At 47.1% G+C, this 16,502-nt stretch overlaps 1 protein-coding gene across 1 annotated transcript in view; it reads right to left on the bottom strand.

Moving 5' to 3' along the window:
* The window catches only part of DOCK11 (dedicator of cytokinesis 11), a 48,971-nt gene that overhangs the window by 16,532 nt on the left and 15,937 nt on the right, over window positions 1-16,502 (bottom strand). The window contains exons 20-31 of the mRNA XM_031056041.1: window positions 16,198-16,309; window positions 13,386-13,564; window positions 10,823-10,936; window positions 10,242-10,317; window positions 9,862-9,965; window positions 7,829-7,940; window positions 7,642-7,708; window positions 7,117-7,164; window positions 6,864-6,929; window positions 6,484-6,617; window positions 5,744-5,859; window positions 3,859-3,996 (exon numbers count right to left, since the gene is read on the bottom strand). Coding sequence (XP_030911901.1) covers window positions 3,859-3,996; window positions 5,744-5,859; window positions 6,484-6,617; window positions 6,864-6,929; window positions 7,117-7,164; window positions 7,642-7,708; window positions 7,829-7,940; window positions 9,862-9,965; window positions 10,242-10,317; window positions 10,823-10,936; window positions 13,386-13,564; window positions 16,198-16,309 — 1,266 coding nt within the window. The remainder of the gene's footprint in view (window positions 1-3,858; window positions 3,997-5,743; window positions 5,860-6,483; window positions 6,618-6,863; window positions 6,930-7,116; window positions 7,165-7,641; window positions 7,709-7,828; window positions 7,941-9,861; window positions 9,966-10,241; window positions 10,318-10,822; window positions 10,937-13,385; window positions 13,565-16,197; window positions 16,310-16,502) is intronic.

Genomic DNA, 16,502 nt, shown 5'->3' with positions numbered 1-16,502 from the left:
TGCAGTGACCTTCCCCACCTCCCCAGCCAGGGCCACCCAGGGAGCAGCAGGACCAAGCCAAGCCACAGTGCAAGCTCCCTCAGTCACAATAGGGCTCAGGGACCTGCAGCAGGGACAAGGGGAACACCCTGGTGGCCTGGCTGTCCCCTCAGCAAACCCCTGAGCACAGCTGTCAGGGCAAGCTCAGCCCTGCCTGGAAAGGGACACCTGCAGCAAACAGGTGGGACACCTGTCCCAGTGGGCAGCAGCCTCCTGGGAATGCCAGGGTGTGTCTGTCCCTCTGGCTGTGGTCACAGGAGGTGGCTGGCAGGGAGGTGACACCACCCTTGGCTTCCTTCCACCTCGGCACAGAGGCTGAGCGCAGGGAAGCAGAACAAGGAAGGGCTTTGTGCTGGCACGCAGGGACCTGCTGGGGAGGGGAGATGCCAGCACCTCCCGAGGTGGGGGAGGCTGCTGGGGATTGCACAGCAGCACTCTGCTTCTGCTACTGCAGCTGGCAACCAGGCCCAGAGAATCTCCTGCCAAAAAGAGGCACCACAGGCAACCACAGTTTTACCTATTCAGATTGTTCAGTTTGTCTGAGACCCCACGGTCCTCATGGGGCATGGTCCATTAGCCACTTTCATCTGCCCCATGAGCCACTTTCATCTGCCCCATGAGCCACTTTTATCTGCCCCACTACCTTCTGCCCATGGGAGGTGACAGTAAATAGAATCAGCCAGAGGCTGAAGCTGTTACTGTGGCACTCCGCTCCTTGCATTACATATGTATGTTCCAGGAAAACTTGTAGGTACCACCAAGGCATGATGGTGACAGTCTTAAAAAACAGGGATCTGGGACCTGTGCCTAGCAAGATACTGGGATTGCACCAAGAAACCAGAATTAGGGCACAAACCGCTTTTTGTTCACTGCCTCTGGCCAAAAATTACCATCAAAAAACAAAATGGGAGAAAGAAGGAAAGAGGCAAAGAAACATCATAATAACACAGGGCCACACAGATGGTGTGTTCCCCTTGGGAAAGGAGCTCCAAGGAACTGCTGCCCACTGCAGTGCTGCCCTTCCCCAGAGCCAGACAGGATCATGGGCAGCCCTGGGCTGAGCTGAGGGACAGGGCAGGCACACACAGCACAGCCATGGCTGGCACCTCTGCCAGCAGGGACACTGCCTGCCAGCAGAGGCTTCCAGACACTCCAGTGCACTGCCAGGGACAAAGCCCCTGCCTGGGAATCTGCTGCAGGAGGAGCCCTGTGCACCCCCTCCACACCAGCTCTGGAGGACAACCTGTGCCCTTTTCACAGGGAACTGGGTCCCTTTCTGGAGCCCAAGCAGAGGCAATGGCTCCTGGGGCCAGGTCCAGGGAAACAGATCTAGGGGTGAATGGCTGCTGCAGGTCCAGCCAGGCCAGGTGCTGCCTGTGGCTCCCCAGCTGGCTCAGAGCACTGGGGAGAGCATGAAACAGCCCCTGAGGTGCTGAATGTGCACTCTGCCCATTTCTGACCCAGCCCCATACCATGGACCAGAGCAGGGCTCAACCCAGCAGCCAGCTCCCAGAGAGGCTCAAAGGGATGTGAGGGTAGCACAGCCATGGGGACAGGCAGAAGGATGTCTGAGCGAGCCTGTAATGCACACCCCTCCTCTATGCACATTTTCCTTTATAACCTTTAATTTAAAGACCATTCCTAAGCATGCATAGGTATTTATATATGTATTTATCTGTAAGTGATGCCCTGAAAAGACAGATTCAGATCTTAAGAAAACCTACAGTGTGAAACAAGAACAATCTAGCTTTTGTTGGTTCTTACCAGCCAGTAAAACAGAGGAAGCTTTCTTGCCAAATTCCCAGAACACACACATGCAACCAAAACCAAAGATGCTAATAATTACAGAAGATTTTTGTTATTTGCTCTCTTGCAACATTTTTTTAGAAGTCTTTTGCCTATCAAATAACTGAGTTTAATGTAGAAGACAAACTATGGGCTGCAGAATGCATCTCAGGAGTTTTTTCCCTCCAGCAACCATTTGCTGTGACCACAAATAAGAGGGGGATTCTTTTCATTGTAATTATAGCTACAGAAGGCCCTAAAAATGAAAAAAAATCCATTCTAGCTGTGACAAAGGTATAACTTTTGCTTTTCTGGAAGTTACAAAGTAAAGCAGAGCTAGTGTTTGAAAACAAACTTGCAGGAAAACATTTTATCCTTGACTTGTCATGCAATGCAGTGACCACCTGCCTTGGCCATCATAGCCACTTCAGGCCTGAGAAGAACACTTGAAAGGACTTAAAAGGAAGTTTGGGACTTGTGTGGTTATGGAGTTGGCAAAGAAAACACTTCCTCCTTCTAGATACCATCTGCTGGGCTCATATCTTGCTTTTACAGAAGCCATATATGTCCTGCCATAGGGGAAATGCGAGAAAGCTGAAATCAGTAATTTGGGTCTTTAAAGACCCATGATGTGAAATTCAGCATGGGTTTAGACCGGCATAAATCGAAGCAAACAATCCCACAGCCCCATCCTTGCAGCAGCCAAGCATGACGCCTCCTTGCTGCCACTGATGTTTTGGAAAGCAAGTGTGGAAGCCCTGAAGGGCTCCAGGCTTTGAAGGCTGACAGTGTGATCAAATAGAGCAGGTGTGCAGGTCTGGCTTCACATTCAAAAAAAACCCACAGAAACTATGCCAGGAAGGCCAGGAATGTCTATTATTTGCTATAGGCACAAAACAAATATTTCTGGCTAAACAAACTTTTGGCTAGCAAGGGGGAGAGCAGGGTGTGTGCAGATCTGCAGCAGGATGGATCTCAAGGCTAAGCAGATCACAGGCAAGCAGGAAAGTCAAAAGAAAGGCAGAGCAATAAACATGCACTGAACTCTGCAGAAAAACTGAGTGATTCCTGCCGCTGCCAGTTGCCAATCTAGCAGGCTCTAAGAAGCCCCATGGAAAAAAACCTTGTAGGAGACCATGCTGTCTGGAGCAGACAGGGAGCCAGCAAGCCCTCTGCATTTCTGCTTAGCACAAGCCAAAATCCAGCCCTAGACTTACACTAACTCTTAGCTTTGCTGTGGGGTTACAGCAAAATGTACAGAGCACAGACTTTTTCCACCTTTGAAAAGCAGTTTAGCAGTCTCTTGTTTTAATCAGATTTTGCTCAGCAGCTAGTGCACAAGCTCCTTTGGAAGTTACTCTTTGCTGCTTACCACTCAGACACTGTGCCCTGCCTGGCTGCAATCTGCCACGTGGATTTTCCTCATTAATGAAATGTTGTGCTCAAGGGATTTAAGGTGTTTTAATTAATTTTGTATTTATGATAACTGCACAGCTTGGGAGGAATGGTGTTATCATGTACATCAGATCTGGAAAGATGTCCTTTTGAGCAGTGGCAGGTTTTGACAAGAACAGAGGGCAATGTCAGCATCAGTCACTGCTCCTTTGTAGTCAGCTGTGGCTTTGTCTCTGCTTGAGCTTGGAGCATTAAACAGCCTCTCTACTGTCTGGGTTCAGAGAGCACAGAACTCAGCTCTCCCAGCAGTGGCTGAGGAGCTGCCTGTCAGTGCATGCATTATTCAAGCAATAGCACTGTCAGCAGCACTGGCAGTTTGGGGCAAAGATTCAAGCACCAGCTGTTGGTGGAATAGACATTTATCCTTGTGACCAAGGCAAGTGTGGGAATTCCTCATGATTCCTCCTTTTGCTTCCAACAAATAATAAATAACTAGAGAATTTAACCTGGGCTGTTCTTTAAATCCGTGAAGCTGTTTTCTAAAACACATCTCCAAAATATCAGTTTAACAGCAGTTTAACCATAATGGCCTCTCTGCCATACTCAGAAGTTCTCCCACACCCTTGTCATTGTACCTACCTTGCTAATGAAAGCTCTCAGAGAGGCAAACACATGCTTAAGGGCTGCTTCTGACTGCCCATTTTTCAGAAAAGCCAGATGAATATCAAAAACCTTCTTCATAAGTGGATTGTGGCCATCGTTGCTTAAAAGCTGGGTCTGGAAAGCAACAGGAGAATTTACTTAGCAGAAATGTTGTGCCTGAAGCTGGAAATGACAGAGATAATTTTGCATAATTAATCACATTAATTCTTAAGCCAGATAAGCAACAGGGCCTTCAGTAAAAATATAACCAATAAAATGTGACAATCAATAAAAACTTACAGTAGTTAGCAGAGGCTATTTTTGCAGCAGAGAAAAAACGAAAATATTTTATCTCTTTTGAATCACTAATACCAAAACCTAAGCCAATATTCTGTACAACTGTGACTGGTTGCCTAGTTATTTTAAACAAAACATTCTGTTATCAATGTAACTATCACCCTGGAGTTTTTTTCATTTCTTTTTATTTTTCTTGAAAATTGTTTTGTTTGCCCAAAAGAGAGAGGGGAAAGATAAAAAAAATAAGACCCATTTTCTCACTGTATAGATTAGTAGCTGTGGTTAGTAATTTCAATTCCCTTGTTTCCTGCAGAATTTTTCTAGTTTGCACCTTGTGGAGATATGGTAAAATGGAATTACCTGGGGGTTATTGATACAGTTTGGTGTCAGACCAGTTGGGCTGTGCAGGACATGACACAAGGATGTGGATATCCTGTATTGACAGGAAATCAACAGCCCCTATCCCACAGCCAGTCCTCGCAGCCCTTGGGCAGGCTCAGATTTTGACACCTTGCACAGATCTTGTGGTAAGTTCAGGATCCAGAGTTTTACACTGAGCTCGTTTCCTGTGGCAGTGGAACAGCACCAGCCCAGCTGCTGCAGCACAGGACCCACTCATGCCTGGTGTGGCCATAAAAGTGAAGTCAAAGCCCACTAAAGGGGAAGGGAATCCAGTCTGTCCTGTGGTTTGAAAATCACATTGTTTTTTGGTTCAGCAATATTCCAAAAGAGGCAGCTAAGAAAGTCAAGCAAGTTTTAAATGTTGTGTCTAAATCCTTTTGCTGTTATCAAACTTCTAAGGAATAATTTAACATCTGCACCAGGATGGCTTTTTGGCTCTGCAATGGAAGCAGAGGCTTTGAATACCTTTCTCTTCATCTCCATGTAAAAAGGAAATGTTCACTGTGCTTGCCCTGAAATCCAGAGCTGTTCTTGTGACACCACACCAGACAAGTTGCTACATGCAGGATTCCTCTGGCTACACTTTGGAAGGGAATTTCTGGGACAGTATTTTGCTGCCATCCTGGGGTTCTCTTCACCACAGAGGCCTTGGTTTTTGTAGATAGCAATGGCTGCCAAAAGCATGAATCCCAACATGGAAGAGAAGATTTCTACCCATGGTTCTGGTCCTGTCTGCACTGGTAACCACAGCTGGAGTGCCTCAGCCCCAGAGATATTAATGTACAGTGATTCAAAGAAATCTGGGCCTTGCTTCTAGGTAATTTAGGGTACAAAAGAGCGACTCTTCTAAAAATGTTGGACATTCATTTCCCTTTTCTCTAGTCCCTCTTTTCTACACGATATACATTTCCTCTTATTCTATTTTTGTAAAACTTACAGTCATGCTGTAACATACATGGGATTTTCTCTGGCCTTGCAGCTTTGAAGAAATGGAAAGATTGTGTATGGGTATAATTATTCTGAGACCCTGCGAAACACTATTTGTCGAAAATAAACAAACTGCTAATTATTTGCTTTTGTAAAGCCTTCCATATTCTTCCACTCTAGGAAAACAGATCACCAAAATCCAGACACATATAAAAACACAGTACTTTTCTACAACATTTGTGATTTCAGTGCTGACCTTGAAACTCTGAGTGAAAAATGAGATGGTGTCCAGGACTGTCAGGCACACTTCGGTGGCAATATTGCCCTCCAGTAATGCCTGGTGCACAATGTCTGCTTCTGAGGTGCCTGCATCTGTGGACAGAGAGAAAATTAGGAGGAAACAGTGTTCAACACTCCAGCTCCCAAAAAATCTAAGTGCTGATATAGATAAGGTTCTCCCCTTGCACTTTCACTGTGTTTGGGAGATGATGCCAGAATAGCAAGATGCTGAATTTGCCAACTTCATTTAGAGAAGCTGCCTCAGCCTGACGCCACACCAGGAAAACAGTACCTGCATTGCCCCTTAATATCACTGTCTTTAAAGCCAGACAGAGCAAGAGGTGTCCCAGCTGTCTCCAGAGAGGGGAGATGGCAAAGTGCTTCAATGGGACAAACTGCACCCACATGGAGAGGGTGCAGGTCTCTGGGCAGTGCAGTTTTCCTGCTTGTCCTGTTCTCTATCCACCTGCCCACACACTCAGCCAAGGAGCTGAGCCAAGACAGGCAAGAGCAGAAAGCCACACAAGTCCTAAATCCCAGGGGTGATTTTTAAGGGGCTGGCGTGGATGCCACCCTCACCCACCCAGGAATGCTGCAGGGAGGCCTGGTGACCACTGCAATTCTGTAGAATCTGGGTAATCTGTGGAAAGCAAGTGTAAAATGGCCCCATGCAGTTTTCCTCAGCCTGGAGGTGCCTGGCCCTGCTGGCACACGTACTGTGGTTGAGGGTGAAGGAGCTCTCCAGGCTGCCCAGGTGCTGCAGCCGTGCCCCGGCCCGGCTGCGCAGCGCCGGCATCGTCTGGGACTTCCTCTCGGCCGCCGTGTGCTTGGCCAGCCAGGCATCCTGCACCCTGCAAGGGGAGCAGAGACAGGGCTTGGGCACATCCGCAGCCACACCACTACAGATTACACAAGGCACCAGGATGGAGACCTCGTCCTCCAGCACACCACTCTGGGGCAGTCCCAGTGGGCCTGCCCACGCTGTGCCAGTCTTGCTGCTGCAGGAGGCCCTAGGGCTAACAGGAGAGCAGGGATGCTGCTCAGGAAGCAGGGATGCTGCTCAGGAAGCAGGGATGCAGCTGGGGCTCTTGTCTCACCTGCAGCTGGCTGGGGGGGACACTGCCAACCTGCGCTCGCCTGAGCCTGGGGGTCTCATGCAGGAGCTGGAGGGGAGGGAAGGGGCAGGGAGTTGAGATGAGGGGCCCCTGCTCAGGGCATGGCACTGAGCAGAGCCCCAGACCCACTGGGGTTTGCCCAGAGTTGGTGTGCACCAGCCCTTCCCACCTCTGCTGGGGCAGGGAGCACGGGCATGAGCCCCACAGCCCAGCACCAGATGGAAGGACGTAGTACCTGGCAATATTTCTCTTCCCCACGTATCTGAAGTGAAATAAACACACCCTAGGAAGAAAACGAAATATGTATCTGTTACAGATCCTGCAGATCAGGAACAATCCGGAACATTTAAAACCCACCCTGTTCTTGCCTGCAGCCCCACTTTTCTCTGCACAAGGGCTTGCATCTGTATTTACAAGTCACTTGACCTCACACTCTTGGTTTCAAAATTCTATGGCACATCCCTGTCTTCTCACCCATCTCTTCTCACAGATTTGCTGCAAAGTGGAGGCTGTAACAGTGAAGGGGAAGCTGAGCCCACAGGTGGTGGGACACACCCCAGACAGAGCACAGGGCACAGCCACTAAACCATGCTTCCTCAATTTACACTTGCTTGTCCTCAGAGGGAGGAAGAGCATGTCATTCCAACCTGCCCAGACACCCCCAGTGCTGCACAGGACAGTGTGTGCACTGTGCTCTCCTCCTCAGCCATTCTGACCACACCAAGGTGCAGGGTTTGAACAGCAGCCTCGTGATACTCACTCCAGAAGCATGAGGACATTGATCAGCTCCTGGGGGGAGAATTTGTTCCAGTAAGCTAAAAGAGTATCTGAAAGAAAACGAAGAACAGTGCACTGAGATTTTAAAAAACTCAAACGGGGGACCTTACAGACCAAAACTGATGGTCCCTTGTCTTTCTGGCTGCCCCCAGTGGGCAGGAGGCACCAACCTTCAGAGATCATCTTCACAATGTACAGGTAGCACATGAGAAGGGTCCGGATCTCGAACTGGTCCAGCCGGCTGCAGTGGGACACGCTGCTCCTCATGGAGCTCCTGCGGATCTGCTGGGACACAGCTGTGACACCGAGGGCTCCTGGCTCTGCACAGGGCTGTGCAGCATGGGCACAGCAAACCTGGCACCCACCAGGTGTGCTGGCATCCCTCCTGCCCCCCACATGTGCACCCCACAGCACTGTGCCTTGGATACAGCTCATCCAGTGATGAGCAGCCTGGAAATCCTGGGCACATCACCAAACACCAAACACTTCTCTGCTCAGAGAAGAAATGTCTGGGCAGTGAATGACAGGTTATCCAGCAAAATACACAGCAGCCTGCTTTCATTTCCCCTGCTCTCTGAAGCAGCTAAGCTCCTGGACATTTTTAAAGCCAGTTCCTGTAAACAAAAATTCACTGGCTGCCACCATTTAAAGGAAAAATCTGACTTTCTGTTAAAGACATACACTTCAAAACAAAATATCAGTTATTAAAAAAGGAGGACATTTCATCTTAAGAACTTTCTCCTCCCCTTGATTTTTGGAAGTGTTTCAATTTTCCTCCTACTAAGTGACTCAGGCAAAATAAGTGAAATCCTGCTGATGAGTCAATTTATGTGGGAAAGACTTGGGCATTGTGTGGTGGGAAGCATGACTTCTAAATTTACACCAATTTTATTTTGCATTCTCTGTGCTTGCCTGAGCTGTATCCTTTGATAAATGGATACAATGAAGACCTAGGCCTCTCCTAAAGCTTTGCCTCTCCTGTTTGGAGAGGGATCCACAGATCTTCTTTGCTGTTTATTCTGGGATAAGCTGTGGATGTGAGTCATAATAAAGCAGAAATAAACAATCATGTTAGGGTTGAAGACGTTGCTATGGCCAGAAATTTGCTATTGACCATGCCAAACTATCAAGTCAGCACAGAATTCATTCCAGAGGAGTGGGGCAATGAGCAGAGTCTGCCTCTGAGAGCAGTGCTGAAGCTGTGCCCCTCCATGGGGCACTGCTTTCACACGGTCCTGTGCATACTGCATTCCCTAACAGAAAGATTTGCCTTCAACAACTCTGAAAAACGTCCAAACACATTTAAGAGGAGGATGTCTGGGCATGGAGGAAGAGCTGAGCTGGAAGCCACAGAACCTCCTGCAAACCCCATCAGCAGTGCTGGAGCTCAGGGCTTTGCTGGACAGTCAAGTGCTCGCCTGTACTCAGTCCTGGAGCTCTTTATGGATTTATGGAGGAGAGCTGGCAAGGCCTCACCTCTTCTAAGCACGTCAGGACACAACCACGAGCCCAGATAATCTTTGCCTTGCTTGTTACAAGGCCAAAGTTTTTGAAGATGTATCAATGACTCACGCCAACCCAAGATATCAGCAAAGTGCCTTGAGGAAAACCAGGGGCTGGTTTGCACAAATACCTGATTTTCATGTGAGCAATCTGCCAAGAAGAAGAGTACTGAATATCCCCCTGTCTGAACAGTGGGGTCAGAGCTCTTTGTGGCATGACCACAGTCACCTTCTACAAATTTGGGCCTGTGGTTACTCGCCTGGGCTGGTTTTCTTGCAAACACTTTATCTTTAGTCAGTGGTCACTGGCAATCTCACACCACGGTGCTTTGCTTCTCAGATATCTGGAAACCAACTCCCAGCACCAGGTAATGGGGTGCAGCCAGGCTCAGAGCCACCAACACACAGGGAGCACATCTGAGTATGGACAGATGCACCATAGGAGCAGAGATCTTCCACACAGATTTTGCCTTTCATCTTCAACAAGTAATTTGTCAGCCATTCTATTTTTGGCTCTGCGATGTTTGAAGAAGGAAAGCATACCCTGTGACTCTGACCTTTGTTAAATATCAATCTGTTTGTTTCCAGAGATATCCAGAAGCTGGCTTTGGAGAGTGTTACCACAGGGAACTCCTTTTCCCTCCCCCTTATTTCACACAGCCTGCAGGCTGTGCTGCTGTGCCCAGCCCCTGGTACATTACATTTTCACTCTGATCCGGGGAACTGGTTGCTCCCTCCGAGTTCAGGGATCCTTTTGAGTCCTCTCTCTTTATTGAATGGCCATTTGGAAGGGCTGCTCCACAGGCTGAAAAAAATCCCAGACCCCACAGTTAAACCCTTTGCACTTGTCAGCACAGCACAGATGGGGCTTGCCAAAGCCTCGTGTCAAAAGCTGGAAAAGGAAAAATCTGGAAAGGACAGTTAGGGTGACACCACATCTGGGGAATACCATGCAAAGTCTGTGAGGTCTTTTAGGAGATGACTGTTTCAGGTTTTGGGTAATGGGTTTTGGGTGCTTCAGGCTGCCAACAGTTGTGTTAGAAGAAATAGGAAAATTTAGAATTTAGAAAAATTAATGTACCTGTATCTTTGTCTGCAATCAGGCTGGATCTGCTTGAGGGAGATGGAAAACTGCATATGAATTCATCCCTGGATGCCTGTAAAGCAATATAATGTTTTGTGACCAATCAAAGATAACACCTATTCTCTTACAGAAGGGAACAGTGCAATACAAAATGGCAGATTAGAGCAGGTTTTAAAAACAACACAGATGAAAACAAAAATTTCCTTACTTGTATAACAAGGAAACAAAGGACTTGGGGAGGAGTACAAAGAATAGCAGAACATATTAAATAAGTCAGGGAAATGTTTTCCTTTTTGTTTTTCATCATTTGAGTTGAAATTCTGAATTGTTTTTCTCATATGTCCTATTTGTTATTCTTTTGGCCCAGCAAGGAGGAGAGCCTAGCCTGCAAGGCCAAGGCCACTTGGGAGCCACAAACCCAGCTCTTGGGAAGACAGGCAACTCCCCAGAACAGCTGCTGGAGTCCCAGGCCAAGCCCTGCTCACGCTCGTTGCTCTTGGAGGGACTCAGCTCCCCTCCAGCACTGCACAACCTGTGCAAAGACACGTCAGATGTGGAGGCACCCCAGCTTTACTCACGGGGCTGGAGGCAGGGCAGGAGGTCAGGGCCTCGGGGCCGGCCACGCGCTGCAGGTTCTCCAGGAGCACCCCGAACAGCGGCAGGTACAGCTGGGCAATTTTTGCCTGCTGGTTCTGAAAGCGGGCACAGAGAAAAATCTCAGTAAGAGCCCAGGTTCCCAATGGAATGAAGCAAGAGGAACTCCTGTATTGTATTTGCTGGAGCCCCCGTGGCAGGAAAGAACGATGAATCTGACTCCACGTTCTCAGAAAACTAATCTAGTATTTTAAGATATTATATTAAAGGATACTAAACTATACTAAACTAAAGAATACAGAAAGGATATTTACACAATGCTAAAAAGATAATGAAAACTGGTGACTCTCTCCAGAGTCCTGACACAGCTTGGCCCTGATTGGCCAATAAGTCAAAACAACTCACACCAGAAAACAATGAAACAATCACCTGTGGGTAAACAATCTCCAAACACATTCCACATGAGCACAACAGAGGACAAGCAAATGAGATAAGAATTGTTTTCCTTTTCTCTGAGGCTTCTCAGCTTCCTAGGCGAAAAATCCTGGGTGAAGGGTTCTGAAAGCGGGCACAGAGAAAAATCTCAGTAAGAGCCCAGGTTCCCAATGGAATGAAGCAAGAGGAACTCCTGTATTGTATTTGCTGGAGCCCCCGTGGCAGGAAAGAACGATGAATCTGACTCCACGTTCTCAGAAAACTAATCTAGTATTTTAAGATATTATATTAAAGGATACTAAACTATACTAAACTAAAGAATACAGAAAGGATATTTACACAATGCTAAAAAGATAATGAAAACTGGTGACTCTCTCCAGAGTCCTGACACAGCTTGGCCCTGATTGGCCAATAAGTCAAAACAACTCACACCAGAAAACAATGAAACAATCACCTGTGGGTAAACAATCTCCAAACACATTCCACATGAGCACAACAGAGGACAAGCAAATGAGATAAGAATTGTTTTCCTTTTCTCTGAGGCTTCTCAGCTTCCTAGGCGAAAAATCCTGGGTGAAGGGATTTTTCCAGAGAATGTGAATGTGACGCTCTTGAGCCAAAACACATACACACATATATTTGTATTTACACATGGTATGTGGTGTTCAAGAATGTGAGCTGGTTTGGCTTCTCACCTCCACTTCTAGAGCTGCCAGAGAGGTATTATCCTTCTAGCAACAAGCTTGGGGCACTCAGGGGTTTTGGAGGCTAAATAACATTCCCAGTCACACAGGATGTGTGAAAAACTAAGTCCTGGATTTCCTAACTCTTTAACTGGCACTTGACTTGCATAGTTTGATTTTTAAATGCAACACCCAAGAATAAAGTAACAGAAATATTTGCTCCATGCCTGGTGCTGGCTACTGCCTCCAGTCAGAAATTCCCCACAGCAAATGCTTCTAGTGAAAACAGTTTGTAGGAACAGATTAATTTGGATTAAGTGGCACAGATCAAAATGATTGGGTTGACATTTTCTAAATGAAGGATTCTTTTATATTCAATTATTTTTGTTAAACATACATTATCCTGAATTTGGCTGAAAGGTTGAAAAAAATGTAAGGCTTGCAAATTGAGTAGAACCTTTTAAATAATAAAGAAATTCACATCTACAACACATCCACCAATATCCCATGGGACAGCAGCAAGACAGGGGAGTTTGTGAGCAGTCAGAGCAGTGCTGCACACTGAGAGAGCAAACAGCTCCTGAGCTACTCATGGATCCTCACTGCAGAGAAAAGCAAACCCAGCTCCAGCTCAGGCCTTCAAACGGGCAGAGAAGAGGGGGAAGAGGAGCTGGCTCTGGGCCCATGAGAGCCCCTGGCACATTTGGGGCACCCTCCCACCCTTGATGCCAGGCAGCCATCCATGTTCCCAGATAACACTCAGGAATGCAGCACACTAGGAGCAATGTGAGGACCAAGACTCCAAACAGAGGGATGTTTTCAGGCTAGAGCAAGGGCAGGCAGTGTCTGCACAGATAGCTGGGCACTCTGGAGGGCATATGGGTCAGCAGGGAGCAGCACCAAGATAAACCCAACCCATTTCCAGCCTCTTTCAGCATCATCACATGCTGAGCCTCTGACCAAGGAAAACTGAGACCCACCCAGAGGAAATCCAGCACCTCATGAGAATCAAGATCCTCTCCTCTGAGTCACTAATCAGTAAAACATGCAGCTGACTTGTAACAGAGATCAGCTCTGCTTCCTGATTATAGCATATTAATACAGGACATGAATTTAGGCCCAAGACCAGAACATCACTAATGTCCTAATTTTGTTGAACAACTCTTGGCTAATGACTCTTTCAAGTTCCTTAATGGTTTAGGGATAATTACCTAAATACTCAGCATGAATACGAGGGCTGCAGTTTTATTTCCTAGATGGTTTCTGAGCTATTACTGTTATTCCATAACTGTCAGTTATTTACAATGGTTCCCTAAAAAACAATTAGAATACCTTTGGTGCACCCTGCAATATCTAAAACTCTGGTATGTGATTTTTTTTCATAAAGTGCAACAACATTAAGTTAAAAGGGCAAGAAAACAGGCCTGACCTTGTGCTGGTATCTGTTGTCAAAGGCATGCTTGATCAGGAGGTTTTTTAAGACTGAGATGGCCGTGTATCTGATATCATAATTGTCCTGCAAGGCAACAGAGGCTTCTCTAAGAAGCATCCCCACGAGGAAGTGATGCCTGCAATACTCATCGGTTAAACTGTACTCAAGGTTTGTATCTAAAAGGAAAAACAAGGCAATGGTTAAGGAAAATGTTCCAAGAGTCTGTTCAGAGCAAGACATAACAGTCATGTAAGAGTCCTCTGACAGTGTTCACTGCTCCCCTACAGTGCACTGATCTTTGAATAAAGCTGAACTGACCATACAGTGCTGCAGGCTGCCTGTGCACTGGGGCTGCTGTGACAGCCTTGTCCTGACACCATCACCTCTGCCAGGCCATTCACCTAATTAGAACCACCACACAGATAACCCCAAAGCTCTGTGCTCTTCCCCCAAAAGTACAAATGCCATATGCTCAGCTCCGACTTTTTTTTTCCAAAACCTCACAGGTATGAAAGTTCTTCTGTGATAAGGCAGGGTGCATTCAGCTTTGAAAATCCCAGCCAAAGGGTTCCAACAGCTCTGTGGCTGCAAAAGATCTTTTTAAACTCATTGATTCAAAAGTAGCATTTACTGGATTGTGAAACTTTGATTCAGAGGAAAGAAAAAGCAATCTGGAACATTACCTAGCTTTCACTGTTAGTCACGTTAGCAAATGCCTAATAGTCACACATCATGGTTATTACATTAGTTGGATGCAAGCTAACTGATTGGAAAGTACATACTTAATTCAACATTAGAGGAGTTGACCATTCCAGCTGGACCTACCTACTGAAGTGAACCATTCCACAGCAAATGAAAAAAAATCTAATTGTGTGTGAAAATGAAAGGGTCAAGTAAAAGGAAGCAAAAATAAAGAGGAACAAGTAATGCTCTAAATCTTGGAGAAACAGGACAGTATGTCATGTTTTAATATTATTTGTGAGGCCTTTGCTTAACTCCCAGCTTCTGTCAATCCCTTGGATTCTTTCCCATCACAACATTGCACAACTAATTTTGTGCTGCTGGCCATGAGGCTGAGCTTGGGGCTTGCTCTGGCTGATGTCCCCACGTGAGGCAGCAGGGACAGACCAACAACCAGCCCTGCATTGGCTGGGAGGTTTCAGAGCTGCTGTTCCAAGATGCAACACTCCAACCCAACAGGATGTGGTTGCAGGGCTGTGCTCTGCCAGCCTGCCCATCTGCCCTGGCTGAAGCTGCAGAAACTCTCTCTGCCCACCTCCCTGAGGGCTATTCCTTCTTCTCCTAGAAACAGAGCAGCAGGGGTTTGGGCATCCCCTCCCTGCACCCACACAGGCTGGTGAAGAGGTCAGACACACCAGCAGGGTCTCTCCTGAGCCCTGTGCCACAGGTCTGTCCATAAAGGAGCCAGGTCTGCAGTGAAGGTGCATCCCCACATGGCTCTGCCATGGCAGGCAGGGCTCAGGCACCTCTGCTACCTCAGCATGGGCTGCTCTGCTGCCAAGGGCTCTATGTGAACCTCAGCTGGTAGGTCCAGTCACAATAAAACACAGCAGAAAAGAGGAGCTGCCCTTACAGCTTCTCAATTTAACCATCACAAAGGCAAAGGTGAATGTTAACCAAGAAAGAGCATCCTTATGTTACCATGCCCCTAACAAGCACCAGGGAGGCACTGTGGATGTGTTTTTCTTGGCTGTTTCTAGCAATACTCTTTGTTAAACAATGCCAGGCAAGTAGCCAAACTGAAGTAAGAGATTAGCAGCTGGTCCAGAAAGCTCTGAGGGGTCAGATATTTACCAAAATAAGGGATACTTCATTTACTTCTGCTTCTGCCACCTGTATGTGTGTGGAACCACTTTGGGACTTGTATGGCTTCACTGTGAGGCACAGCCAAACATCCCCTTTCCTCCACCAGAACACATCACACAACCATAAATCCACAGGGCTTTTACATGGGGAATCCCAATCCTCACTCTCCTCTCCAGTACTTACACTGGCCAGGCTGTTGGCACCCAAACCTGGCAATCTTTACTGCAGTTGTGTAGCACAGATGAGCCATGAGAGGGAGTGAGGCTCTGTCTGCAGCACTCCTGGGGCTGGCAGCAGTGCCAGAGGTGCAGCCACAGCACCTGCACACAGCCTCAGCTCAGCCCCCTGTGAGCCCCTTCCAGCCCTGCTGAGCAGCTTCAGGCAAAGAGAACAGCGTGTGACAGTGACAGCAGAGTGGGGGTGTGGGGGTGCCACAGCACAAACACCCTTGGTGGCACCAAGGACTGGCACAGGCTGGCTGCCCTCAGGTGTAGAACAAGCTCCAGCACACTGTGCCCTCTGTGCCTTGTTCAGTGTGAAAGCAGAAGGTGACCTGATCCCCTTCTGGGGGCCACAGGGAGAGCTGGCAGCAGGGCAGTGAGTTCCAGCTGCACTCCTGCACCCCCATTCCCTACAGGACCCCCCACTTCTCAGGGCAGGCTGCACTCCTGAGAACAAAGGATTGAATTGCAATAAATTTGCCTAAATTGCAGTAAATTTGCCTACTTACTGAAACACAGGCAGTTGTCTTCCAGATATTGCTAGTCCCATGTAAACTTCAATATAGGAAATACCAAAAAGACCGACTGCATATCATTCTGGAACAAAATTATATAAACCTGACAGAAAACATCTTGTCCTGAGGTTAATGTCCTAACCAGGACATACATTTCCTTGACACCAAACCAAAGTTCATCCAGTCAGAAGCCATCAGGACTAATAAATTATAGTTCTTTAGACAACCTCTTAAGAAAGAACATACCTTGAACTCTTTGCAGCTTGGGTTTGGAAAATGTCATTGGTAAGTTCAGAGGAATGTAGTGCTCATGATTGCAAATAGTTTGAAGAAATTCAAACTTGTATTCAACCAGCAGCTGAGATAAAAAAAAGACAAACACAAACGGTGTTTTCAGTTTGGCCCATTTTCTTCCAGTTCAATGCACTTGCTACACAAGGATTGAAGAATCTAATAAATCTATCCATGCTTTCTAATAAACAGCATCTGGTGAAACTCACAAATAATTGGCAAATTCTTGTGTTGTTCTGCCTAAGTGTCAAAGTATACAG

The sequence above is a fragment of the Geospiza fortis genome, unplaced genomic scaffold, assembly GCF_000277835.1.
Source record: "Geospiza fortis unplaced genomic scaffold, GeoFor_1.0 scaffold157, whole genome shotgun sequence".
Lineage (NCBI taxonomy): Eukaryota > Metazoa > Chordata > Aves > Passeriformes > Thraupidae > Geospiza > Geospiza fortis.
This window is presented reverse-complemented; position numbering and strand designations above follow the sequence as displayed.